Source organism: Hemitrygon akajei, chromosome 6 (assembly GCF_048418815.1).
Source record: "Hemitrygon akajei chromosome 6, sHemAka1.3, whole genome shotgun sequence".
Taxonomy (NCBI): Eukaryota; Metazoa; Chordata; class Chondrichthyes; order Myliobatiformes; family Dasyatidae; genus Hemitrygon; species Hemitrygon akajei.
This window is the reverse complement of record NC_133129.1, coordinates 121,848,842-121,876,559: the sequence shown is the minus strand read 5'-3', so window position 1 is coordinate 121,876,559 and position 27,718 is coordinate 121,848,842. Positions and strand designations below refer to the sequence as shown.

The 27,718-nt window shown below is 43.1% G+C and overlaps 1 protein-coding gene across 1 annotated transcript in view; it reads right to left on the bottom strand.

Annotated features, from left to right (window-relative positions):
- Positions 1-3,141: 3,141 nt before the first annotated feature.
- f2 (coagulation factor II (thrombin)) overlaps positions 3,142-27,718 on the bottom strand; it is a 95,840-nt gene continuing 71,263 nt past the window's right edge. The window contains exons 10-14 of the mRNA XM_073049156.1: positions 27,001-27,168; positions 24,285-24,458; positions 18,651-18,829; positions 8,540-8,610; positions 3,142-3,453 (exon numbers count right to left, since the gene is read on the bottom strand). Coding sequence (XP_072905257.1) covers positions 3,304-3,453; positions 8,540-8,610; positions 18,651-18,829; positions 24,285-24,458; positions 27,001-27,168 — 742 coding nt within the window. The 3' untranslated portion in view covers positions 3,142-3,303. The remainder of the gene's footprint in view (positions 3,454-8,539; positions 8,611-18,650; positions 18,830-24,284; positions 24,459-27,000; positions 27,169-27,718) is intronic.

Here is a 27,718-nt window from a genome sequence, read left to right as displayed (position 1 = left end):
TGGAAGCACCAGACACAGTATACCACACCAGCCGACTCACAGGTGAAGTGTCGCCTCACCTGGAAGGACTGTCTGGGGCCCTGAATGGTGGTGAGGGAGGAAGTGTAAGGGCAGGTGTAGCACTTGTTCCGCTTACAAGGATAAGTGCCAGGAGAGAGATCAGTGGGAAGGGATTGGGGGGGGGGGGGGCAAATGGACAAGGGAGTTGTGTAGGGAGCGATCCCTGTGGAAAGCAGAAGGGGGGGGGATGACTGGAAGCATTGGATCAGCCCATGATTGGATGGCAGAGCAGACTCGGTGTGCCGATTGGCCTGCTTCTGCTCCTATACCTAATGGTCTTATGGCATTGGTCAGAGCACATTTGAAGTATTATGAGCAGTTTTGTGCCCCTTATATAAGAAAGGATGTGCTGACATTGGAAAGGGTCCAGAGGAGGTTCATGAAAAATTTTTTGGGAACGAAAGGATCAGCATATGAGGACTGTAAGATGACTCTTGTCTTATACTTGCTGGAGTTTAGAAAAATAGGAGGGGTAAAGGAGGGGGAGAATCTCATTGAAACCTATTGAATATTGAAAAGTCTAGATAGAGTGGATGTGGGGAGGATACTTCCTATGGTGGGTGAGGCTAGAACCAGAGGGGACAGTCTTAGAATAGAGGGACACCATTTAGAACAGATGAGGAGGAATTGCTTTAGTCAGAGAGTGGTGAAAATGGGGTTCATTGCCACAGCTAACTAGAAGGCCAAGACATTGAGTATATTTAAGGCAAAGGTTGAAGGGTTCTTGATCAGTCAGAACATCAAAGGTTGTGGGGAGGAAGCAGGAGAATGGAGTTGAGAGGAATAATAAATCAGCCATGATGGAATGTCATTACAGAGTCAAGAGACTGAATGGTCTAATGCTGCTCCTATGTCTTGTGGTCTTGTATGTTTGGAAGGCAAAAAGGGATGCTGCTTTGGAGTGGCAACAGATAGTCTACTGAAATTTAAGCTAAAAATGTGAAGAATCCTATTATAGTTCAAAGCAGAAGAGAAGGATTGAGAGTCACTAGAAGTAATGGATATGATCAATGGCCTTGTCAACTGATGCAGGTGAATCCCTAATGGTGAGAAAGGAAGATGATAGGAAGTTTGTATCATTGAAGCATTGATAAACTGCGAGGATGAGGCACTGTCCTTGGTAGGAACAAAGGAATCTGAAGATGGCTATAAAACTATGTGGACATAATGTTCCATGCACAGTTATAAGAATACAGTCAAATCTAAGAATTTGAAAGGAACCCAAAATAAGGATAAGGTTTGCTATGGAAGCCGATACTTTGCAGGTCTTTAGGAATAGGAGCTGCGTTGATTTGAGTCTTTTATAAATACAAGCAATGGACGGGAGATTAAAATATGGTGTCACTGCAGGAATCCAATTATTCCTGGCTACGTCTGGTTAATTGAGATTCTAATAACCTTATTTAGTCAGGCATAGCCAGGACCTATTTGGGTTCCAGCAGCAACCCATTATTTAAAGGAATGAACGAGTTGGGGAAAGTTCTTTAATATAAGAACACAATCAGCCAATGAAAGAGGTGTGGGGTCCCGGTGGAAAATAGAGGTGGGATTGGATGTTCATGGTAAAATGCTAACAGCTAAGAACAGGAAGCAGTCACTTTTGTAAAAGATGAGCATTGAGGGAGTTATGGGTGTAGGAGAATGGAAACTGGAATACAAAATGCAAAAGAGTTGGTTTAGGAAGCAAAAGAGTGGGAAAGAAAGAACAGCCTGAAAAAAAAATTACTACTGTGGTAGAAATTAAACGTTTGTCTTAGAAATGAGGCAGACAGATGTTTAGGGATTGTGCGATTGGGGGTTGGGAGGGAAGGCCATCCTGAAAGGAGGAAATCTGTCTATTGGAATGTTCGGAATTCTCCACTAAATTGCTTCAATGTTACGGATGCTCATATGTTGAGTACCTTTACTGCTTAGACCACTGGACTTAAGGTGACAAGGTGGACAAGTAAACAGTTCAGCCGTATTCTTATTTTTTACATTGAGGAAATACTGAACTATTTCCCGCTATAAAACAGCAATGTTTTGGGAACATTACTTGTATCGTAATTCTGTCGCATGTCAAGTTGGAATTTTGGCCTCTTTCCTGTAATTCAATTTGTGTTATTTTGCTTGGCAAATACAGTGGATTCCAGTTAACTGGGACAGATCAGAATCACGACATTTTGGCCCAATTAAGTGGTTGCCACAATTAACTGAAGTTTCATGGAAATAGTTAAAAGGTATAAAAAAGACAAACTACTGTTTCACTGAGTAACAATTTTTGTATTTAAGTGAAATACAGACCAAATTAGAATACTACCAATAACTCTACAGTACTATAAAACTGTATTAGTTCCTAATAGTTAGGACTGACTGTAAATGAACAAAATCAGTGCTGACACCTGGTGCAGATAATGGACTGCCTTCATATAAACCTTTAGATGATTGTACCCTCTAAATCTTCATTTTCATTGTAACATTCAAGATAATTAACTTGAAGAAGTGAAATCATTTCATTTTCACTCCAGGGTGTTTCTGGCAAGCCTGAATGCTTGAGACCACGATGAGCAAACACAGTTCTGAATTGTCTCACTGCTTATTTCTCACCAACCATCAGTGAGACAAATCGTTACTTTTGAACACAAACACAGGCAACTGACACTATTAAAAAACAGTCGTTCTAAATGCAAAATAGTGTCTAGTGGCCGTGCAAGTGTATGTCACTGACACTAGTTAGAAACTGTTTGCCAGCGGTCTCCTGCCCCAATTTAGTGGCAGAGCGTCCCAACAAGTGAAGGGAATCCCGGCTATTTTCTCAATTTAGTTTTTGTTCTGTGAGTAGTACCAAATAAGTGGTTGCCCTGATTTACTGATGGCCCAATGAACTGGAATCCACTGTGTGAGAAAGGACAACAAGCCTGAAAAATGTGCAGAAGCTTCACCTTTGTGCCTATGTATTTGTTTAACTTTTATGACCCGCCATATCTATACTGAAAAAGATATCCTTGTTGAATGAGTTAATCATTAACTAAGTGAAGAAGCAGAAAATTGCATTACAAACAGACAAGGAAAAATAAATAAGAACTGTGACAGGAAGAAAACTTGATCTATTATGTTTATGGTTTTATTTCATACACATTGAAAACTAATTCAAGCTTGGCAATGTTTGATTCATTAGTTTAAAAACATCACACTTTGTTCCTAATTTTCTCAGTGAACATCAGAAAATAACCATAACCTCTTTACAGCAGAACACAATAACCTTTAACCGCTAGTCATGAAATTCCTTATACTCTTCCTCAACCATTTCTTTAACTTAAATACATGAGTATAAAATCCGTATTTTCCATCTCTGTCGCAGCCTTCTCCCCAAGAAACGATCCCAATCAGGTACCACCGGTTATCGTCAGGATTCTGTGTGACAGTCAAAAACAATTATCTTTAATACACATCAACTATGGGAACTACTCCTGCGTAAGTTAAAATACGTAAGATCCCTAATTCTGTCTTGGGGATTTATTTGGTGTTTTTAATTATCAGAACTATATAGTTCTATAAATTTGCTCGAACTTTATAGTCTTTGAAACAACTCTTGGGTGTTACAATGTAGAAAACACAGGAACTTGGTGGTGTGGTGGACCGACGAGAGCCAACATTTTCCACACAGAAGGTATTGGGTGTATGAAAGGAACTGCCAGAAGATGTGATAGAGGAGATTGCATTTTCATTGGAATGTTTTTGAGGATGTGACTAAACATGTTGATGAAGGTAGAGCCGTAGATGTAGTGTATATGGATTTCAGCAAGGCATTTGATAAGGTACCCCATGCAAGGCTTATTGAGAAAGTAAGGAGGCATGGGATCCAAGGGGACATTGGTTTGTGGATCCAGAACTGGCTTGCCCACAGAAAGCAAAGAGTGGTTGTAGACAGGTCATATTCTGCATGGAGGTCGGTCACCAGTGGTGTGCCTCAGGGATCTGTTCTGGGACCCCTTCTCTTTGTGATTTTTATAAATGACCTGGATGAGGAAGTGGGGGGATTGATTAGTAAACTTGCCAATAACACAAAGGTTGTGGGTGTTGTGGATCGTGTGGAGGGCTGTCAGAGGTTACAGTGGGTCATCAACAGGATGCAAATCTGGGCTGAGAAGTGGCAGATGGAGTTCAATCCAGTTAAGTGAGAGGTGGTTCATTTTGGTAGGTCAAATATGATGATTAATGGTAGGACTCTTGGCAGTATGGAGGATCAGAGGGATCTTGGGGTCCGAGTCCATAGGACATTCAAAGCTACTGCCCAAGTTAACTGCGTGGTTAAGAAGGCATATGGTGCATTGGCCTTCATCAACTGTGGGATTGATTTTAAGAGCTGAGAGGTAATGTCACAGCTATATAGGACCCTGGTCAGACCCCACTTGGAGTACTGTGCTCAGTTCTGGTTACCTCACTACAGGAAGGATGTGGAAACTATTGAAAGGTTGCAGAGGAGATTTACAAGGATGTTGCCTGGACTGGGGAGCATGCCTTATGAGGATAGGTTGAGAGAACTTGGCCTTTTCTCCTTGGAGAGGTGGAGGATGAGAGGTGACCTAATATATGCGTGTAAGATGATGAGAGGCATTTGACAGTGTAGATAGTCAAAGGCTTTTTCCCAGGGCTGAAATGGCTAAAATGAGAGTGCACAGTTTTAAGGTGCTTGGAAGAAGTTACAGGGGAGATCTCAGGGGTAAGTTTTTTACGCAGTGAGTGGTGAGTGCGTGGAATAGGTTTCTGGTGACAGTGGTGGAGGCAGATACAGTAGGGTCTTATAAGAGACTTCTGGACAGGTACATGGAGCTTAGAAAAACAGAGGGCTATGGGTAACCCTAGGTTATTTCTAAAGTAAGTACATGTTCAGCACAGCATGGTGGGCTGAAGGGCATGTATTGTACTGTAGGTTTTCTATGTTAATCAGCCACTGTAGTTAGCCCCTGGCAGTAGGATTTAGGTGAACTGTTGGGAATAAAATGGGCAAGTATGTGAATGAGAAAGGTTTTGAGGGATATGGAAGAAATGTAGGGTTATACAGGGACTAGCATGGACACGTTGGGCCAAAGGATTTGTTTCCAAGGTGTATAATTGCAGCACTATGACAATAGTTTTTCATTGCTTAGTAAACTCATAAAAAACAATCATTTAAGAATTCAGATAATCTGCTTTTCAGAGAAAATCTTGTCATTCTCTTGGTCATTTTAGAACTGTTTCATGAAACTCTACATTCATCTGCGTAGGCATATCATGTTCTGGTTGAACGTTGAAGAACTAAATATCTGATTATGCGGTATACCCCGAAATGTGGACCTGGATTTTATGCTGCACTCTTCAAAGTGGGGCTTAAACTCTCATTTTCCTTAAACTTCCATTTCTGAGTGCTATCAGGTAATGGCAAAGTGGTACAGCTTGTTGGGCTACTGCCTCACCGCTCCAGTGACTAGGTTCAATCCTCATCTCTAGTGCTAGAATGAGAGGAAGGTTAGCTTTATTTGTCACATGTACATTGTGTCGCTTGTGTCAAATTAGATTGGCGAGGATTGTGCAGGGCAGCCCACAAGTGTTGTTCCCCCTCCCCACCAATCATCTGGTACCACTGCTGTGGCCAGCAAGGACACAAAGATCATCGCCAAACGCACAGCAGTTTCTTCCCTCACTCCTCATAGTAACTTGGGTGTATCCCATCTGCCCCAGGGGCTTATCTATCTTAATGTTTTTCATGTAGGAGTCCTCTTGCAGGATTCCCTGAAGGTTAGTTTGCAGGTAGAGTTGGTGGTGAGGAAGGCAAATGCAATGTTAGCATTCATTTTCAGAGGACTAGAATCTAAAAGCAAGGATGTAATCCTGAGGCTTTATAAAGCACTGGCGAGGCCTCACTTGGAGTATTGTGAACCGTTTTGGGTCCCTTATTTTAAAAAGGATGTGCTAACGATGGAGAGGGTTCAGAGGAAGTTTATGAGAATGATTCCGGGCATGAAAGCCTTATCAAATGAGGAGTGTTTGATGACTCTTGGCCTTTACTCCCTGGAATTTAGAAAAATGAGGGTGATCTCATTGAAAGCTATTGAATTTTGAAAGGCCATGATAGAGTGAACATGACAAGGTTGTTTCCTATGGTGAGGGAGTTCAGCAACAGAGGGCACAGCCTCAGAATAGAGGGGAGTCCATTTAGAATGGAGATGAGGAGTAATTTCTTTAGCCAGAGGGTGGTGAATCTGTTGTCAAGTCATTGGGTGTATTTAAGGCGGAGGTTGATAAGTTCTTGATTAGTCAGGGCATGAAAGGTTATGGAGAGAAGGCAAGAGAATAGGGTTGAGAGGGAAATGGATTAGCCATGATGAAATAGCAGAGCAGACTCTATGGACCAAATGACCTAATTCTGTTCTTACGTCTTATTGTCTTATGGTATTAAGTGGAGGGTAAATTATTGAAGAAGGTTCTTAGAGACAGGATTTTCAAGGATTTGGAGAAGCATAGTCTAATTAGGGAAAGTCAGCATGGGGCTTCTCACAAGCCTGATTGAATTGTCTGAGGTTGTGACAAAGTACATTAAAAGAGGTACAGCAGTGGATGCGGTGTATGTGGCCTTTAATAAGATGTTTGATAAGGTTCCCCATGGTAGGCTCATTCATAAAGTCAGGACACATGGGATCCAGGGAATCCTATTGAATTTTGGCTGTGTGAATACTGAATAAGCTTGCCTATAGAAGGCAGAGAGAGGTTGTAAATGGAGCATATTCTACTTGGAAGTCGGTGGCCAGTGCTGTTCTGCAGGGATCTGCTCTAGAACCCTTGCTCTCTGTGATTTTCATAAGTTACTTGTATCAGGAACAGGAAGGGCAGGCTAGTAATTTTGCACATGACATGAAGATTGGTAGAGTTTTGGATAGTGTAGGAAATTATCATAGATTACAATGAGACATTGACAGGATGCAGAGCAGGGCTAAGAAGTGGCAGGTGGAGTTCCAGCCAGAAAAGAGTGAAGTAATTCTCTTTGGAAGGTCGAATTTGAAGGCAGAATATAGGGTTAATGGCAGGATTCTTAGCAGTGTGGAGGAACAGAGGCTTCTTAGGGTCAACATCCACAGATCCTTCTAAGTTGCAGCGCAAGTTGATCGGGTGTTTGGGAAAACATATAATGTGTAGGCCTCCATTAGTTGGGTGAATGAGTTCAAGGGCCATGAGCTAATGTCGCAAGTTTATTTAATTCTGGTTAGGCCAGACTAAGAGTATTGTATTCAGTTCTGTTCACTTCATTATAGGAAGGATGTGGAAGCTTTAGAGAGTGTGCAGAGGAGATTTACTGGGACGCTGCCTAGACTAGGGATCATACCTTATGAGGAAAGACTGAGTGAGTTAGGGCTTTTTTCTTTGAAGTGGAGGAGAATGAGAGGTGACTTGATAGGGGTGAACAAGATGATAAGAGGCATAGAGAGAGTGGATAGCCGGAAGTTTTTTTTCCCCCAGAGCGGAAATGGCTACTAGGAGGGAGCAAAACGTTAAAGTGTTTTGAGGAGAGTGTAGGAAGAATGTTATCAGTGGAAGTTTTTTCAGAGAAAATAGTCGGTGAGTGGAATGTGCTGTCAGAGGTGGTAGAAGCAGTTACATTGGTGATATTTAAGAAACTCTTAGATAAGCATGTGGATGATGGAAAAATGGAGAGCTATGTAGTAGAGAAGGGTTAGGTGGAGCTTCATGTATGTTTCAAGGTCGGCACAATATTGTGGGTCGAAGATCCTGTACTGAGATGTAATGTTCTATCAGTTCTGGAGAGGGAAGGGGACGGGTATTCTAAAGACCATGAAGTCAGGGCAGGGCAATGGTAACCTAGAAGTGTGATGATAAAGGGTAATATCAATCTTAGAAGGTAACACCAAATCAGAGTGAAGGGAAAGAATAACATCAACTAGGGGAGTGAGGAAAGGGGTAAATCCATGTCGGAAATTAAAAGGAAAAAGTAATGTTAAACGTTGACTGAAGGGAAAGACGTAATTTTACCACTGGAGAGTGAAGCTGGAGGGGTGATAGCTACTCGCGGCTGTGAAGGGAAAGAGAAATAACACACATATTTCAGGTGTTGCCTCAGCCAAGTCCCGTATAAATTTTGTAAAATGTCTTCACTCTTGTACTCTTGCAATAAAATTAATTGTATTGTTTTACAGTGAGGGTAACATTCAGCAATATTTTACAGGAACATTCAGGTCCCCCCGAACATCAAACACATTTTAATCTACTTTTCAAAAAAAACCTCTCACTGCTTCTACTAAATTGAATGACCTCAACATGTTTCCACGTAATCTCCATCTTCTGTTTCTTTGCCCATTCACTTAGCCTTAACACTTTTCTCACCTCCCACATTGGCAAGGATGTTCAACTAAAAGGCGTGAAACTAAGGAAACAAATAGCTGCGCTATTTTCAATAGCACCTTTATAAAACAGGAAAGGATGATCTTAAAAGATGTAAAACAGTAACCTTCATTACGAATGGGCCTCCGCTGTCACCTTCACAGGCATCTCCACGCCGATTAGATTCTGGACTGAAGCCTACAGAAGGCAATAAACAGAGTGTTTTATATTAAAAAAGATAATATTGTAGTGATTGTTGAGCTGTGCTTGCACGTGAAGCACCTCATTTCTATAGTATCCTGTTCATCACGCCATTTGTGGCGGCTCAGAGTTTCTGGCTCACTACACCCGTCTCAACCATTATGCTTATCGATTTCCATACTATTATTAATACAGGAAGCGTTGATTCCAATCTGTCATACTGCCTCCAAAAACAACTTCTAATGTCTTCTTCCCTCTCTCTTCTTTTGACACCCAGTTTTTTTGCTTCATTCAGTCTTCCATTCTTAAACCCCACCCCCTTTTCTTCATGATTAGAATGTACTTTTCTTCATGCTCCTTTACTGCTCCCATTAATTTCTTCCGTTCTCTCTACACCTTCCTTTCTATCTCCATCTCCCTTATTTTAATTCTCCCATCATCCTGCTCCAATCTTCGCTCTACCTCTCATCTATTTCCATCTTCATTCTTGACCAATTCTGCACCCTCCATCCATCCATTCTTCACTCTCCATCATTACTCCTTATCCACTCCTCTCTTTACTATCCTCCTAGTTCCATGTTCCTTCTGGGGATGCATTCACAAGCACTAATTCTTATGGCAGGAATGGGTGTATTTTTAGAACTACCTGAATAGTCACCTGCTTTAAGTGGAATTCCGATGAACTGATGACAGGTATGAAAATTTGTGTTAGGTTTTTAACATTTAAAAAGGTTAGTTTGTTTAACAGACACAATGTTGAAACCCTGCATTGGACTGAGAGTGGAGAGGCAAGATGGAGGGGAGATGGACAGGGAGGGACGAGGCAGGAGTCCGAGGTGATTGGGCGATTGAGGAAAGCTGCAAGATGTTAGGCAGGTTGTGCCAGGTGGGACGGGGGGAATAGGGTTGAGTTGGGAGACAGAGGCAAGTTAACGATAGAGGGAGAAAGACACAAAACTGGGAGGTAGCCAGAGCGGGGGGAGGTGACTGTGATCTTTGGAAAGTGCTCTACTCTAATAAGGAAACAAGGTAAGAACGGGAACCACTGAGGGAGAGGTGAATGTAAATGCAGCTTTCTCTGCAATAGCCGCATCTAGAGAAAAATCAAAACCAATTTCCTCTGCTCTGCAGGGGTTCAGAATCAGACTTATTTTACACAGGTAGATTGAAACATTCAGTGAAATGGATGGTTTGTGTTAACAATAAGCTCAACCTAAGGATGTGCTGGGGGCAGCCTGCGAGTATCACAAGGGAATTCATTCCTTGATAATAATCCTTGTTAGGCTCAAACACTGCCATCAGAGCTAACAATGGGTTCAGTTCAGATTTACGTCTTTAGAATATTCACTCAGGTAAGATTACATACAGACTGCACATAGGTAAACTGGGGGTCTATATGCATCCATGGTGGACAATGACAGTATACATAGGTAGAAAGTACATTACATAATCCTTTTTTAAAAAAATTCCAGACTTAATTCTTACTTAAATATCAATTTCCTAGAGCTATTAGTGGAACTTGGCCTTGTGTTTCTGGATCTCTGCCCCAGAACTCTGACTGCTTTCCAGTAAGTTTACATTTCCGTACCTTAAACACAAGTGATGCTGCAGATGGTGGAGATCTTCAGTAATACACACAAAATTCTGGGGGAGCTCAGTGAGTCAGGCAGCATCTACGGAAGGGAATAAACGGTCGCTGTTCTGGACTGAGACCCTTCATTGGGACTCTACTCATTGGAGTTCCAAAGAATGAGAGGTGATCTTATTGAAACATATAAGATTGTGAAGGGGCTTGATCAGGTGGATGCGGGGAGAATGTTCCCAATGATGGGTGAAGCTAGGACTAGGGGGCATAATCTTAAAATAAGGGGATGCTGTTCAAGGACTGAGATGCGGAGAAATTTCTTCACTCAGAGGGTAGTGGGGCTGTGGAATTTACTGCCCCAGAGAGCTGTGGAAGCTACTACACTCAATAAATTCAAAACAGAGATAGACATTTTCCTGGATAAAAATGGCATTAGGGGATACGGTGAGCGAGCAGGTAAGTGGACATGAGGCTAGGTTTAGATCAGCCATGTGATCTCCTGGACCAGTTTTCGATAGCCTGGATGGGTTGGAGAGGAATTTTCCAGATTTTTTCTCCTCAATTGGCAACTCGGTTTTTTTTCCCTGGGTGATCACATGGGTTTGGGCGGGATGAATAATAAAATAAAATGGGCGGCATGGTGCCCTGTTGGTTGGCACTGTTGCCTTGTGGGATTCGGTGAAAACTAGAGTTAAGATTGGATCAGCCATGATCTTGTTGAATGGCGGAGCAGGCTTGAGGGGCCGATTGGCCTACTCCTGCTCCTATCTCTTATGTTCTTATGTTCTTATTAAGACTGGAAAGAGAGGGGGCAGAATCCAGAATAAAAAAGTGGGGAGGGGAAGGAGTACAAGTTGGCAGGTGAGAGGTGAGACCAGGTGAGGCGAAGGTGGGTAGGTAGGGGGGCATGCAGTAAGAAGCTGGGTGGGGATAGTTGGATGAGGTAAAGGGCTGAAGAAGAAAGGACAGTGGACCATGGAAGAAAGGGAGGAAGCACATCTTTCACTTGCCGCCCCCCCGAACCTGCTTTCTATAAGACCATAAAATATAGGAGCAGCATTAGGCCATTTGGCCCATCAGGTCTGTTCTGCTGTTTCATCATGGCTGACCCATTTTCCCTCTCAGTCCCAGTCTCCTCTCCTCTCCCTTATCACTTAGTGCCCTGAATAATCAAGAATCTATCAACCTCTGCCTTAAATATACCCAATGACTTGGCCTCCACAGCCGCCTGTGGCAACAAATTCCCCAGATTCACCACCCACTGGCTAAAGAAACTCCTCCTCAACTCCATTCTAAAAGCATATCCCTCTATTCTGAGGCTGGCTCCTCTGGTCTTAAACTCTCCCACCATAGGAAACATCCTCTTCACATTCACTCTATTGAGGCCTTTCAACATTCGATAGGTTTCAATGAGGTCACCCCTCATTCTTCTGAATTCCACTGAGTAGAGGTTCAGAGCCAACAAATGCTCCTCATATGACAAGCCTTTCAATCCCGGAATCATTTTCATGAACCTTCTTTGAATCCTCTCCAGTGTTTGTCCATCCTTAATTAGATAAGGGGCCCAAAACTGTTGATAATACTCCAAGTCAGGATTCACCTGTGCCTTATAAAGCCTCAACATTACATCCTTGCTTTTATATTCTAGTCCTCTCGAAATGAATGCTAACATTGCATTTGCCTTTCTTACCACCGACTCAACCTGCAAATTAATCCTGCACAAGGATTAATTGCACAAATTAATTGCACACCTGCACAAATCCCTTTGCACCTCAGAGTTTTGTATTTTCTCTCCATTTAGAAAAGTGTTTACATTTTTATTTCTTCTACTGGAGAGCATGACCATACACTTCCCAATGCTATATTCCATCTGCCACTTCTTTACCCATTCTCCTAATTTGTCTAAGTCCTTCTGTAGCCTTTTTACTTTCTCAAAACCACCTGTCCCTCCACCTATCTTCATATCATCCACAAACTTTGCAACAAAGCCATCAATTCCATCATCCAAGTCATTGACATAACAGAAAAAGAATTGGTCCCAACACAGACCCTGAGCAACACCGCTAATTACTGGCAGCCAAACAGAAAAGGCTCCCTTTATTCCAACTCTTGATTCCTGCCAATCAGCCAATGCTCTATCCATGCTAGTATCCTTCCTATAATCCCATGAGCTCTTAACTTGCTAAGCAGCCTCATGTGTGGCACCTTGTCAAAGGCCTTCTGAACATCCAACTACACAACATCAACTAATTCTCCCTTGTCTATCAACTTGTTATTTCTTCAAAGAATTCCAACAGGTTTGTCAGGCAAGATTTCCCCTTAGGGAAACCATGCTGACTACAGCTTAATTCATCTTGTGTGTCCAAGTACTGTACCCCGAAACCACATCCTTAGCAATTGACTCCAACATCTTCCCAACCACTGAAGTCAGACCAACTGGCCTATAATTTCTTTTCTTCTGCCTCTCTCCCTTCTTGAAAAGTGGAGTGATATTTGCAATTTTCCAGTAATCTGGAACCATACCCAGACTCTACTGACTCTTGAAAGATCATTACTAATACTTCCAGTATCTCTTCAGCCACCTCTTTCAGAACCCTGGGGTGTAAACCATCTGGTTTGGGTGAGCATAGGCTGGTTGGCAGAAAACAGAGAGTGTGAATAAAGGGCTCCTATTCTGTTTGGCTGCCGGTTACCAGTGGAGTTCCACAGGGGTCGGTGCTGGGACTGCTGCTTTTTACGATGTATGTCAATGATTTCGGTTACAGTATTAACAGATTTGTGGCTAAATTTGCTGATGATACAAAGATAGGTGGAGGAGCGGGTAGTGTTGAGGAAACAGAGAGCTTACAGAGAGACTTAGATAGTTTAGGGGAATGGACAAAGAAGTGGCAAATGAAATACAATGTTGATATGGTAAATACAATGAGTATGGTCATGAACTTTGGTGGAAGAAATAAATGGGCAGATTATTATTTAGATGGGAGAGAATTCAAAATGCAGAGATGCAAAGGGACTTGGGAGTCCTTGTGCAAGATACCCTAAAGGTTAATCTCCAGGTTGAGTCGGTTATGAAGAAGGTGAATGCAATGTTGGCATTCATTTTTAGAGGCATAGAATATAAGAGCAGGGATGTGATGCTGAGGCTCCATAAGGCACTCGTGAGACCACACTTGGGAGTATTGTGTGCAGTTCTGGGCTCCTTATTTTAGAAAGGATATACCGACATTGGAGAGGGTTAAGAGAAGATTCACAAGAATGATTCCAGAAATGAAAGGGTTACCAAATGAGGAACATCTGGCAGCTCTTGAGTTGTATTCCCTGGAGTTCAGGAGAATGAGGGGAATCTTACAGAAACATTCCGAATGTGAAAAGGCCTGAACAGATTAGATATGGCAAAGTTATTTCCAATGTTAGGAGATTCTAGGACAAGAGGTCATATTCTAGGACAAGAGGTCATGACTTCAGGATTAAAGGTGTTCAGATATTTTAAAAGGAATAGGATGGGAGGTAGAAAAGGAGTGGCATTGCTGGTCAGGGATAGTATCACGGCTATAGAAAGGGAGGACGCTGCAGAGGGTGTGTCCACTGAGTTGGGCTGAGTGGAACTCAGAAATAGGAAGGGATCAATCACTGTGCTGGGAGTAGTCTATAGGCCCCCAAATAGCCCTCAGGACACCGAGGAGCAGATAAGTAGGCAGATTTTAGAATGATGCACAAAATACAGGGTAGTAGTTATGGGTGATTTCAACTTCCCTCATATTGACTGGCATCTCCTGAGTGCAAGGGGGATAGATGGGGCTGATTTTGTCAGGTGTGTTCAAGAAGGATTCCTGACACAGTATGTGGACTAGCCGACGAGAGGAGAGGCTATACTGGATCTAGTTCTGGGTAATGAACCTGGTCAGGTGATAGAACTCTTGGTGGGGGAACATTTTGATGAGAGTGACCACAACTCCCTTAGCTTCAGCATAGCTATGGAAAGGGATAAAATCAGATGAAATGGTAAAGTGCTTAACTGGGGAAGGGCTAACTTTGAAGGGATGAGGCAGTAACTAGCGAGAGTAAACTGGAAACAGATGTTCAAAGTGGAAAGCACAGAAGTAATGTGGGAGAAGTTTAGGGACCACTTGAGCTGGGTTCAGGATAGGTTTGTCCCACTGAGGCAAGGAAAAAATGGTAGGAAAAGGGAACTGTGGCTGATGAAACACGTGAGGCAACTCGTCAAGAGGAAAAAGGAAGCATATGTTAGATATAAGAAGCAGGAAGTAGGAGGGGCTCATGAGAAATATAGGGTAGCCAGGAAGGAGCTAAAGGAAGGACTTGGGAGAGCTCGAAGGGGGCATGAGAAGACCTTGGCATGTAGGATTAAGGAGAACCCCAAGGCGTTCTATGCATATGTGAAGAATAGGAGGATGACGAGAACGAAGGTGGGACCGCTAAAGGATAAACAGAGCAACACGGGCCTGGAGGCAGAGGAGGTTGGGGAGGTCCTAAATGAATACTTTGCTTCAGTATTCACAAGTGAAAAGGATCTTGATCAGGGTGAGGTCGAAGTAGAGCAGGCCTGTGTGCTGGACAACGTGGAGATTAAGGAAGAAGAAATGCTGGATCTTCTTAAAAACATCAAGATTGATAAATCCCCAGGGACGGATATGATACACCCCAGGTTGTTGCGGGAATTGAGAGAAGAGATTGCAGGAGCATTAGCTATGATCTTTGAATCCTCTTTGGCTGCAGGGGAAGTGCCGGAGGACTGGAGAATGGCAAGTGTAGTTCCCTTGTTTAAAAAGGTAATGGGGAGAAACCTGGGAACTGTAGACTGGTGAGTCTTACGTCGGTGGTCTGCAAACTACTGGAAAGGACTCTTAAGGATAGGATCTATGAGGATTTGGAGAAGTACAGTCTACTCATGGATAGTCAACATGGCTTTGTGAAGGGAAGATCCTGCCTCACGAGCCTGATTGAGTTTTTTGAAGAGGCAACAAAAGAAATTGATGAGAGTAGGGCAGTGGATGTGGTCTACATGGACTTTAGCAAAGCATTTGGCAAGGTCCCTCACAAGAGACTCATCCAGAAAGTCATGAGACATGGGTTAAGTGGAACCTTGGCTGTTTGGATACAAAATTGGCTTAAAGGAAGAAAGCAGAGGGTAGTTGTGGAAGGAAAGTATTCTGCCTGGAGGTCGGTGACTAGTGGAGTGTCGCAGGGATCTGTCCTGGGACCCCTGCTATTCATGATCTTTATAAATGACCTGGATGTAGAGGCGGAAGGATAGGTGAGTAAGTTTGCGGATGACACGAAGATTGGAGGAGTTGTGGATGGAGCTGCAGGTTGTCAAAGGTTACAAGAGGATATAGACAGGCTACAGAGTTGGGCAGAAAAATAGCAGATGAGTTCAATCCGGACAAATGCGAGGATAACAAGTGTTTGGAGAACAAGTCATATGAAGCAAGGTTAGCAGAGCTGGGACTTTTCTCTTTGGAGCATAGAAGAATGAGAGGGGATTTGATAGAGGTCTACAAGATTATGAGAGCCATAGATAGGGTGGATAGTCAGCACCTGTTTCCCAGGGCACCAATAGCAAACACCAGAGGGCATATGTACAAAATTAAGGGAGGGAAGTTTAGGGGAGACATCAGGGGTAAGTTTTTTACACAGAAGGTTGTCAGTGCCTGGAATGACTTGCCAGGGATGGTGGTGGAGGCTAAAACATTAGGGGTATTTAAGAGCCTCTTGGACAGGCACATGGATGAAAGAAAAATAGAGGGTTAGGGGGTAGTGTGGGTTTAGTGCTTTTTTTTTAAGGATTATATGGGTCAGCACTGTGCTGTAATGTTCTATGGTTCTAAAGGATGTCCTTTTAGAACTGAGATGCAGATGAATTACTTTAGTCAGAGGGTGATAAATCTGTGGAATTTGTTGCCATGAGCAGCTGTGGAGGCCAAGTCACTGGGCATATTTAGGCCGAGATAGCTAGGTTCTTGATTAGCCAGGGCATCAAAGGGTATGGGGTGAAAGCAAGGGAGTGGGGATGACTGGAGGAATTGGATCAGCCCATGATCGAATGGTGGAAGACTCAATGGGCCGAATGGCCCACTTCCGCTCCTATATCTTATGGTCTTATGGACTTACCTACCTTTAGTCCTTCAGTTTCCCAAGAACCTTCTCCCTAATAATTTCAACTTCACATGCTTCTGCCCCAAGACACACTTGAACTTCTGCATACTGCTGGTATCTCCCACAGTGAAGACTGATGCAAAATACTTATTCAGTTCATCTGACATTTCCTTTTCCCCCTTCATTATCTCTCCAGCATCATTTCCAGCAGTCTGATATCTACTCTTGCCTCTCTTTTACACTGTATATATATATAATATACATATATTGCACTTTGCCTGCGAGTCTCCTCTACATCAATGAGACCCAATGCTGATTGGGGGACTGCTTTGTTGAGCAGTTCTCCTAGTTTGCAGCAACATGCAGGAGCTCCTGGAACCTACCCATTTCAGTTTAACTTCCCATTCCCATTCTGATATGTCTGTTTATGTCTTCTTCCACTGCTATAATGCGGCCAGTCTCAGGGTGGAGAAGTAACTTCTCATATTTCCCCTCACTTTCTCCTCCTCTCTTTTTCCATTCCTCATTATAGTTACCACCTCACCCCTTCTCCTCATCTTCCCATCACCTCCCTCTGGTTTTCTTTCTTCCACGGTCCACTGTCCCCTCCAATTCATCTTCATCAGCCCTTTACCTCATCCACCCATCCCCTCCTCCACCCACCTACCTTGCTCCTCACCTAGTTTCACCTATCACCTGCTGGCTTGTACTCTTTCCCCTCCTCCGCCACTTTATTCTGGTTTCTGCACCCTTTCTTTCCAGTCCTGATAAAGGGTCTTGGCCCAAATCATTGACTGTTTATTACCTTCCATGGATGAACACAGAACACAGAAAACCTAGAGCACAATACAGGCCCTTTGGCCCACAACGCTCTGCCGAACGTGTACTTACTTTAGAAATCACCTAGGGTTACCCATTGCCCTCTATTTTTCTAAGCTCCATGTACCTATCCAGACCCTATCGTATCCGCCTCCACCACAGTCGCCGGCAGCCCATTCCACCACTCACAACTCTCTGTGTAAAAACCTTACCCCGACATCTGCTCTGTACCTACTTCCAAGCACCTCAAAACTGTGCCCTCTCGTGCTAGCCATTCCAGCCCTGGGAAAAAGCCTCTGGCTATCCACACGATCAATGTCTCTCATCATCTTATACAGGATGCTGCCTGATTTGCTGAGCTCTTCCAGCATGTTGTATGTACAGGTCCATACCTTCTGTATTGGCAATCTCTACAAGTCACGCATTGATCAAGAAGGGAAAGGATGGTAACTGAAGCTGTACATTGAGTTCCTGGTGACATCTTTTTGGATGTGGAACCTCCTGTTGCTTTTTGGGAAAGGTGGCTACCAAGTTAACTCTCTCTGGGGTTTTCCCATCAATGAGAAGCTTTGCAATATCTCTTGTAGGGTATGGAGTAGTCTGCCAATACACCTTGGTCTTCATGATATTCTGAGCCAATTCCGGGATTCATTAAACTCTATAAAGTGGTCTCGCACAGACCGTAGGGCAAGGATCCAATTGATGACATATCTTGGTTCTTTAATGTTTCTTGAGGTTGCCATGACATTGAGTAGCAAACTCAGCGATGATCATTGTTACCACTGATTTATGGTTCACTTTACCGGCCTTGCAAAGTAGTCGAATGAAAGTGAAGCCTAGGTTTTGCTAAGGCCCAACATAAGTTTGGGTAGGAGATGGGCTCTTTTTCATCATAGACATTCAATGTCCTTTCATATTTTAATGGAGCTTCTACCTCATTTGATCCATATTTGTCTCTGAGTTTAACTCACTAATATACAATAATACTCTTCCCCTTCAGACATTTGAAAGTACTGCTGATTGTTTCATATTGTTACTGAATTATTAAACTTTTACACTCAGTGAGAGTTCTGTAGAGTTTCACAACAATTTGTTGTCACTACCCTAATAATGAAAGGGCAAAGGGAAACATGAATCAGGCGGAGAGACGGTGCGCTAACCAACTCCACAACCTGTGAGATTGACTCAGAACAGCACAGTGCTGCATCAGGCAGAGTCACTGTCTCACAACTCCTGCGACCTCGGCTCAATCCTCAACTTGCAGACTTCTCATGTGGACTTTGCACGTTCTCCACAGGTGCTCCAGTTCACCCATCCCAAAGATATGCAGGTTGCTTGGGTAATTGTCCACTGTGAATTGCCCCTAGAGTACAGATGAATGATTGAATATGAGGGGGATCTGATGGGAATGTGGAGACTAAATGGGATTTGTTTCGGATAAGTGTAAATGAATGCTTGCTATTTGGATGTGATGGCTGGAGAGCCTGTTTGCGTGCTGCATGAGATTATGACTTACCTGCACAGAACATGTTACTTGTCACTTTAATGCTGGTGGAGCTCTTACATATTTCTTGCTCAACAATGGGGAGATGGATCTGCTGTAGCTCCTGAGCTTTTATGGAATTAGTGTTCACAAAGGATTCTGCCAGGTTTCCCCAGCCTGTGACCCTACCCATATGATGAGTGCGTAGCAACCTGGAAACAAAAGAGAACATGAGTACTCCTCTTTTACAGGGAAATGAACTAATACATATTCCAACTAATATAAATTAATATATATAACCAAGGCATTTTCACAGCCATGACCATCCCCCTACTTGCTTTGCTTTCACTTTAGGGTGCATTACTTGCAGCCTGAGCTGACAATCTGATCTATTCACACCACAGACAAGAATTTTCAGTTTGCTCCCCCTCTCTCTTACTCTTGATCAATGAAGTTGGCACCTCGATGCGGTTTCTGGAGTATTCTGGAATATTCAGAAATTAAAGATTACTCATCAACCTCGAGGAACAGCACTTCATCTTCTTTCCAGTCAGCTTGCAGTAGTCACAATTCAAGGTTCAGATGACCAGCTTTTCCTGTTGGTGTATTAATTAGCCAATTCACCCAAATAGACAGCTTTTTGTAATGGATGCTACTTGAACTGTTGAGTATTTCTAACATTCTCTTTAAGATTTCAATGCTCTGTATCTCACTGTTTCAGCTTGTGTGTGTGTTTCTATGTCCCTCTCCCTCTCCCCTCCCCCTCCTTCATTCACCTTCTGTGGTGAACTACATATACCTGTCTGGACACGCCCCCCCTGCTGACTGCTCCTGTGGCTCCTCCCACAGACCCCGGTATAAAGGCAATTGGAGCCTGGGCCCTGCCCTCAGTCTCCAGGATGCAGTGTGGTGGTCAATTGCTGCTTTTCTTTCTTCCAGCCAATAAAAGCCTATATCTCGCCTCACGTCTCGGAGAGTTATTGATGGTGCATCACCTTCTTCCATTTATACTTCTCCAGACTGATAATCATTCATATCACTCTTTTAGATAGCAATTATGGACAACCTTTACCTTGACAAATCACAGACATTCCCTTTATTCACCTAAGTCCTTATCCTCTTTGCAACTTTAAACATGCTTGTGTTCTCGACAACCATCTGACACAAACAGAACGAACACAATCTGAATTGGGTTTATTATCACTGTCATATGTAGTGGAATTTGGTGTTTTTGTGGCAGCAGGACAATTCAATACATTAAATTACAATAAGAAATGCACATCGAAAGTTAAGCAAGCAATGCAAAAATAATCAGATAGTATTCATGGGTTCACTGTCCGTTCAGAATTCTGGTGGTGGAAGGGAAGAAGCTTTTCCTAAAATGTAGTGTGTGTCCTTAATAGACAATAGACAACAGGTGCAGAAGTAGACCATTCGGCCCTTCGAGCCTGCACCGCCATTCTGAGATCATGGCTGATCATCTACTATCAATACCCGGTTCCTGCTTTGTCCCCATATCCCTTGATTCCCCTATCCATAAGATACCTATCTAGCTCCTTCTTGAAAGCATCCAGAGAATTGGCCTCCACTACCTTTCAAGGCAGTGCATTCCAGACCCCCACAACTCTCTGGGAGAAGAAGTTTTTCCTTAACTCTGTCCTAAATGACCTACCCCTTATTCTCAAACCATGCCCTCTGGTACTGGACTCTCCCAGCATCTGGAACATATTTCCTGCCTCTATCTTGTCCAATCCCTTAATAATCTTATATGTTTCAATCAGATCCCCTCTCAATCTCCTTAATTCCTACGTGTACAAGCCCAGTCTCTCTAACCTCTCTGCGTAAGACAGTCCAGACATCCCAGGAATTAACCTCGTGAATCTATGCTGCACTTCCTCTACAGCCAGTATGTCCTTCCTTAACCCTGGAGACCAAAACTGTACACAATACTACAGGTGTGGTCTCACCAGGGCTCTGTACAAATGCAAGAGGATTTCCTTGCTCTTGTACTCAATTCCCTTTGTAATAAAGGCCAACATTCCATTAGCCTTCTTCACTGCCTGCTGCACTTGCTCATTCACCTTCAGTGACTGATGAACAAGGACTCCTAGATCTCCCTTACCTAACTCTACACCATTCAGATAATAATCTGCCTTCCTGTTCTTACTCCCAAAGTGGATAACCTCACACTTATTCACATTAAATGTCATCTGCCAAGTATCTGCCCACTCACTCAGCCTATCCAAGTCACCCTGAATTTTCCTAACATCCTCATCACATGTCACACTGCCACCCAGCTTAGTATCATCAGCAAATTTGCTGATGTTATTCTCAATGCCTTCATCTAAATCGTTGACGTAAATTGTAAACAGCTGTGGTCCCAATACCGAGCCCTGTGGCACCCCACTAGTCACCACCTGCCATTCCGAGAAACACCCATTCACCGCTACCCTTTGCTTTCTATCTGCCAACCAGTTTTCTATCCATGTCAATGTCTTCCCCCGATGCCCTGAGCTTTGATTTTACCCACCAATCTCCTATGTGGGACCTTATCAAATGCCTTCTGGAAATCGAGGAGACTGCCTTCTGAAGATGTCCTTGATGCTGAGGAGGCTAGTGCCTGTGATGGAGCTGGCAGAGTTTACAACTCTCTGCAGCTTTTTCCAATACTGGTGCAGCGACCCCTCCATACCAGACAGTGATGCAACCAGTGAGCATGCTCTCCACAGTGTATCTGTAGAAATTTGTGACTGTCTTTGGTGACATTCCAAGTCTCCATGAACTCCTAATGAAATATAGCCACTGGCATGTCTTCTTTGTAATTGTATCAATGTGCTGGGCCCATGATAGACCTTCAGAGATGTTGACACCCAGAAAATTGAAACAGCTTACACTTTCCTTGAGCTGTCCTTCCTGAAGTCCACAATCAATTCCTTGGTGTTTCTGATGTTGACTGCAAGGTCATTGTTGCAACACCACTCACTCAGCTGATCTATCTCACACCTGTACGTCTCCTCATCACCATCTGAAATTCTGCCAACAATAGATGGTGTTTGAGCTGTGCCTAGCCACAAAGTCATGGGTATAGAGAAAGTAGAACAGCAAGCTATGCACGCACCCTTGAGGTGTGCCAGTGTTGATTGTCAGTGAGGAGGTGATAGTATTTCTGATCTGCATGGACTGTGGTCTTCTGATGAGGAAGTCAAGGATGTAGTTGCAGAGGGAGATACAGAGGCCCAGTACTTATTGATTAGTGCCGAGAAGTTGATGGCGTTGAACGCTGAGCTGCAATCAATAAACAACAGTATTGCTGTTGTCCAGGTGATCCAGAGCCAGGTGGAGGGCCAGTGAGATTATATCCACTATAGACCTATTGTGGCAGTAGTTAATTGTAGTGGATCCAGGTCCTTGCTCAGACAGGAATTAATTCTAACTATGATCAATCTCTCAAAACACTTCACCATAGTAGATGTGAGTGCTAATGGGTGATAGTATTTGAGGCCACTCACCCTGCTTTTCTTGGGCACTGGTATGATCAATGCCCTCCTGGAGCAGGTGGCAGCCTCTGACTGCAGCAGTGAGAGACTGAAGATGCCCTTGAACACTCCCGCCAGTTAATTGGCACAGGTTTACCAGGTCCACCATCAGGGTCTGACACCTTTCCCGGGTTCACTCTCTTGAAAGGTGTTCTGATGTCGGCCTCTGAGACAGAGATCACAGGGTCACCAGAATTTGTAGGGATTTGTACAGCTGTGGTTTTATTCTCCCTTTCAAAGTGAGCATACAAGGTGTTGAACTCATCTGGGAGTGAAGTATCACAGCCATTAATGATGTTAGGTTTCACCTTGTAGGAAGTAATGGCCTGTAAACCCTGTAATAGCTGATGTACAACTGATTCCACCTTTAATTTCACTCAGAATTGCCTTTTCACTCTTAAGGTAGCCTTTCGTAGGTCATACCTAGAATTTCTTGTAGAGCTCTGGATCACTGTCTTGAACACCACAGATCAGACTGCAGATCTCATGGTTTAAACATGGTTTCTGATATGTTCTAGAAGACACACACTCATCCACACAGGTCTTGATGAAGCTCGTGACAACGGTGGCTTATTTATTGAGATCTGAATGTTGTCCAGTCCACCGTTTCAAAACAGTCTTGTAAGCGCTTCTCCCTCTCCTTTGACCATGACTTTGTGGTGATGTGGTCCTTAGTCTCTGCCTGTATGCGGGGAGCAGAAGCACAGCCAAATGATTGTACTTGGCAAAGAGTGGGCATGGGATGCCACAATAAGCATTCTTGATGGTGGTATAACAGAAAGTGTGTTGGCTCCTCGAGTTCCTCAGGTGACGTATCAGTGGTAGTTAGTCAGAGAATTCTTCAAGATGGCCTGGTTCAAGTCTGCTGCAATGATCTAGAAGGCATCTGGGTGTGCAGTTTCATGACTGCTGTTCATGGTGCTCAGATCCCCCGGTGCCTGCCTGACATTGGACAAATTGGAATGTAAACTGTAACCATGACGATGGTGGGAAACTCCTTCAGCAGATAAAGTAGATGACAATTAACCATCAGGCGTTCCAGGTCAGGTGTGCAGGACTGAGACAGAACTGCTGTATCTGTGCACCACGATGGGTTAATCATGAAGCAAACACTGCCACTTCTGCCTTTACCTGTCACCACTGTCCAATCCATGCAGTGGAAGGTGAATCCCACGGTGCCCTGTCCAGAGTGCTGGGGTTGAGCCATGTCTCTCTAAAGCAAAGTACTGAGCACTGCCTGATATCCCTCTGGTACTGCAGTCTTGCTCTGAGGTCTTCAACTTTATCTTCCAAAGAATTATGTTCAAGACATTAACCAAGAGGATGGTAGGATTTGGGGAGCTCGGGGCCCTGAGTTTCAGTTTTACCTGCAGCCCAGCGTGTCTCTTGCACTTTCTTAAAGATAAATTACACTTACAACCATTCTCTTGGCTAATGTGATCCAGAATGAGCTCACTTTAAGGATCAATAGATAGTTAAAAACATTTTGAAACAACGTTCCTTACTGAAAACACCCATGGCTGTGATTGTAGATTTCAGCTGTAGTAGTCCTAAACGGGAATATTTAATGATTCCCTTCGGAACTGCACACAGTCGCCACTTTCCAGTGGCGTTGCTGCTGAAGCAATTGCTGCTTTATCGTGGCAGTAACCTGATAAGAAAACAGGGATGAGACGTTTCCTTCAAAACTGTTAGATGCCAGTCTGCTTGCCACGTAGGATGTGGCTATCATCCTGAACTTAACTGTCTCAAATCAGCATATGGAAAATATATTAACAGCTACAACATCCAGTTCTCAATGCTCAGATATTTGCTTGTATCCACAATTGGTCTGTGACCATAAAAAATATTAATCCACAATGAACAATGGTTCAGAAACCATGGATGGTCAAATATGCTAATTGACTTATGTTATTTAATTCTGTTTTTACAGCCCCTGATGAACTCTAATATGCTCACTCATTTTGACAAGGACCTTTGCAACCTTCCATCATCAGAAAATGTCCTGGAATTTTATGCCTCTCATTCTGAGGATGTAATGAGACATTGAAACCCTCTTATTTCAATCTGTGCATGCATATAAAAAACACAATTAAATTGGTAATCATATCAATTAACACTGAATACAAACCTAATGACAACTTCTTTTGATGGTAGACAGACGGGTGATATATAATCATTGAAAGGAATAGGGGTCGTCGTATGCAACAATGCAATGTCACGGTTAAGGTTTGATTGCCAATTGTAATAGGGGTGAACAATAATTTTGTCAAGCTTAACGATCTTCTCTCTGCTACGCTCATACCTGAAAGATGGAGGAAGCAGCAACAGCAAACATTAATAACATATTCGATTAAAAAGTGAAGAAGAGAAAACTTAATGTGACATCAGAGAAATAATATGGAAAAACAAAATTAAAATTAAGAGACAGCACTGTTAAAAATGATAGCCACAAGAAGCTCTGCAGATGCTGGAAATCTAAAGCAACACCTACAAAATGCTGCAGGAACTCAGCAGGTCAGGGAACATCCATGGAAATGAACAAATAGTTTACATTTTGGCCCTTCTTCAGGACTGAATAGGAAGAGACAAGACACCAGATTAAAAAGGTGGGGGTGGGTGGGAGGAGGGATAGCTAGTAGGTGATAGATGTAGCCAGGTAGGTGGAAAAGCTAAAGGGCTGGAGATGAAGGAATCTGTCAGAAGAGGAGAGTGGACCAGAGGAGAATTGGAAGGAGGAAGGGCACCAGGGAGTGGTGATGGGCAGGTGAGAAGAGATAAGAGGCCAGAATTGAGAATAGAAGAAGCACTGGGGGGGGGGGGGGGTATATTTTACCAGAAGGAGAAATCAATATTCATGCCCGGAGGCTACCCAGACAAAATATAAGGTGCTACTTCTCCACTCTGAGGGTGGCCACGTCATGGCATTACAGGAGGCCATGGACTGGCATGTCAAAATGGGATTGGGAATCAGAATTAAAATTTAGGGCCACTGGTGCAGAGGAGATTTACCAGGATGTTGCCTGGATTGGAGAACAAGTCATATGAAGCAAGGTTAGCAGAGCTGGGACTTTTCTCTTTGGAGCATAGAAGAATGAGAGGGGACTTGATAGAGGTCTACAAGATTATGAGAGGCATAGATAGGGTGGATAGTCAGTACCTGTTTCCCAGGGCACCAATAGCAAACACCAGAGGGCATATGTACAAAATTAAGGGAGGGAAGTTTAGGGGAGACATCAGGGGTAAGTTTTTTTACACATAGGGTTGTGAGTGCCTGGAATGACTTGCCAGGGATGGTGGTGGAGGCTAAAACATTAGGGGTATTTAAGAGCCTCTTGGACAGGCACATGAGTGAAAGAAAAATGGAGGGTTATGGGGTAGTGTGGGTTTAGTACTTTTTAAGGATTATATGGGTCGGCACAACATGGAGGGCTGAAGGGCCTGTACTGTGCTGTAGTGTTCTGTGGTTCTATGGGAAGTTTCGCTTTTGCTGGATGGAATGGAGGGCTTTACGAAGCAGTCCCGCAATTTATGATGAGTCTCACCAACGTAGAGGAGGCTGAATCAGGAGCACCAGATAAAATAGACGACCCCAGCCTCACCTGGAAGGACTGTATGGGGAAGGTCTGGCAGGAAGGACTATAACTATGGCTATAAAGATTCAATCTTGAAATCTTTGAATCTCTATGACTTGTGACCTTATTATATCTTATGGATGTGTCTATGTGTGCTAAATTCTGATGATAAAACATATAAACCTGCTCACCAGAAGTCTGATTATTTTAAAATTCAAAAATCAAGAATGTCATTCAATACTGAGACAACAAATTCAGAGTAATGTAAAGGATTACAATATGTCTCAATTGTGTGGTTCTTTATGGCTTGTCTCTTAATTGTGCAACTGTGACTGTAAAATAGACCGGATGCTTAAGGTGCCTTTGCTGGGGTCAGCATCCTGATTATGTTCACGAAGAAGCTAAGGCTCAATGAAAGGAAATTGGGTCAGTGAAGGGGCTATGATAGTTCCTGGATCAATGAGAATGCTGGAGAGGTGGGAAGCAAGTCTTGGAAGTAATCTGTTCTGGAACCAGCCCTGTTCAATCCTTTTCTATCTGTCTCTCTCCTCGTGATTGGCTCCCCACTTAGTATTTCCCCAGTTGCCCCCTTCACCCACCATCACCATCACCAGTAAACCCCTGCCTCTACTCCATTTACCTCAGCGTATTGCCGAGATCCATTTTAACCAACAATCAGTTCACAGTAAGGAGAAAGAAAGATTTGGCTTTATGTTGTAACTTTCATAACATCAGAAGGTTCCAAACCTTCTGCAGCCAATAGGAGTAATCGTTCAGTAGGAAGTACAATCAATCTTTGCTGTGTTAGATTAGCAAACTTTTCAGACTACTGGACTGTACTCCAACAAATAAGACACATTTTAATTTCACTTTGCTTACACATCAGACTGTAGTTTAATAAATTTTCCAGCAAACCCATTGATTTTAAGGGGAATGGGCGATGAACAGGTACTCAAGGCCCTGCTCCTGCTGCCAACCAGCCCACAGTCTAGATACCAGCTCTTATTCCAGAGCCTGGAATATCAGGATTCCTGAACAATCAGAGGCTAGGTTATCAGAGTTTTACTGTAATCTGCAATTATCTTTTTAACATGGCAATATTTTATAAACAGCAAGGTAATATTGAACCGATTAGCACCTGCATTATTGTATTCTTTAGTAAGTAAGCATTCAAACGAATCAGGACAACAAGAAGAAATTACTTTTTGCCGTGCAATGTTGTTAGTGCCCATAATTAAAGGTGATTTAGAACCCTGTTGATTTGGAACTTACTCTGCTCGAATATGTTTTCCAAGACGGGCAACAATATCTGTTGCTGAGAAGTTCTTGTTCCACGGGGGATAGAGAATACAGTGAGCTGCAGTAATAATCCACCGGTCACTTAATATGCTTCCACCACAGATCAGTTGCTGGGGATATACTTGGAATAGCATCACTTGCCTAAAAAAAGGATGAAGAAAAGATGAGACTGAAATACTTACTACAAACTGACTTGGAGAAAATTCTTTAACTTAGTTCAGAAATGTAGCGAAAGATAGCTTGGTGTTAAAATTTCTTTCAAAATATTTATCAGAAATTCACTTATTCACTGGGTCTTTGAGGTTGTAAGCTCACATCTCAGGAGCAATGGGAAGAGTTAGGAAGCACTTGTACTTGCACAATATTTGATTATATTTATCATATCTCATTAAGGATCTTGATGGTGAGGAGAACTATCAGTTGTTCTCACCTCTGAGTCTGACCTAGAGGTTGTCAGCTGGACGGAGTAGATAGGACAATGTGAGCCATGGACAGGTCTAGGTTTTCCTGACAGCATTCTGCCCCTGGGATTACAGGTACAGAACAGCCACAGGAGTATTTAGAAAGCCCACCTTCCCTTGCCAAGTACTGATATTCAACACAGACAGAGGAATTTACAAATTCAACTAATGGGCTTAACAAGTCCCGTCTTTTCACTCTGTGGGGAAGCAGTTGTAAAATAATAGAACAC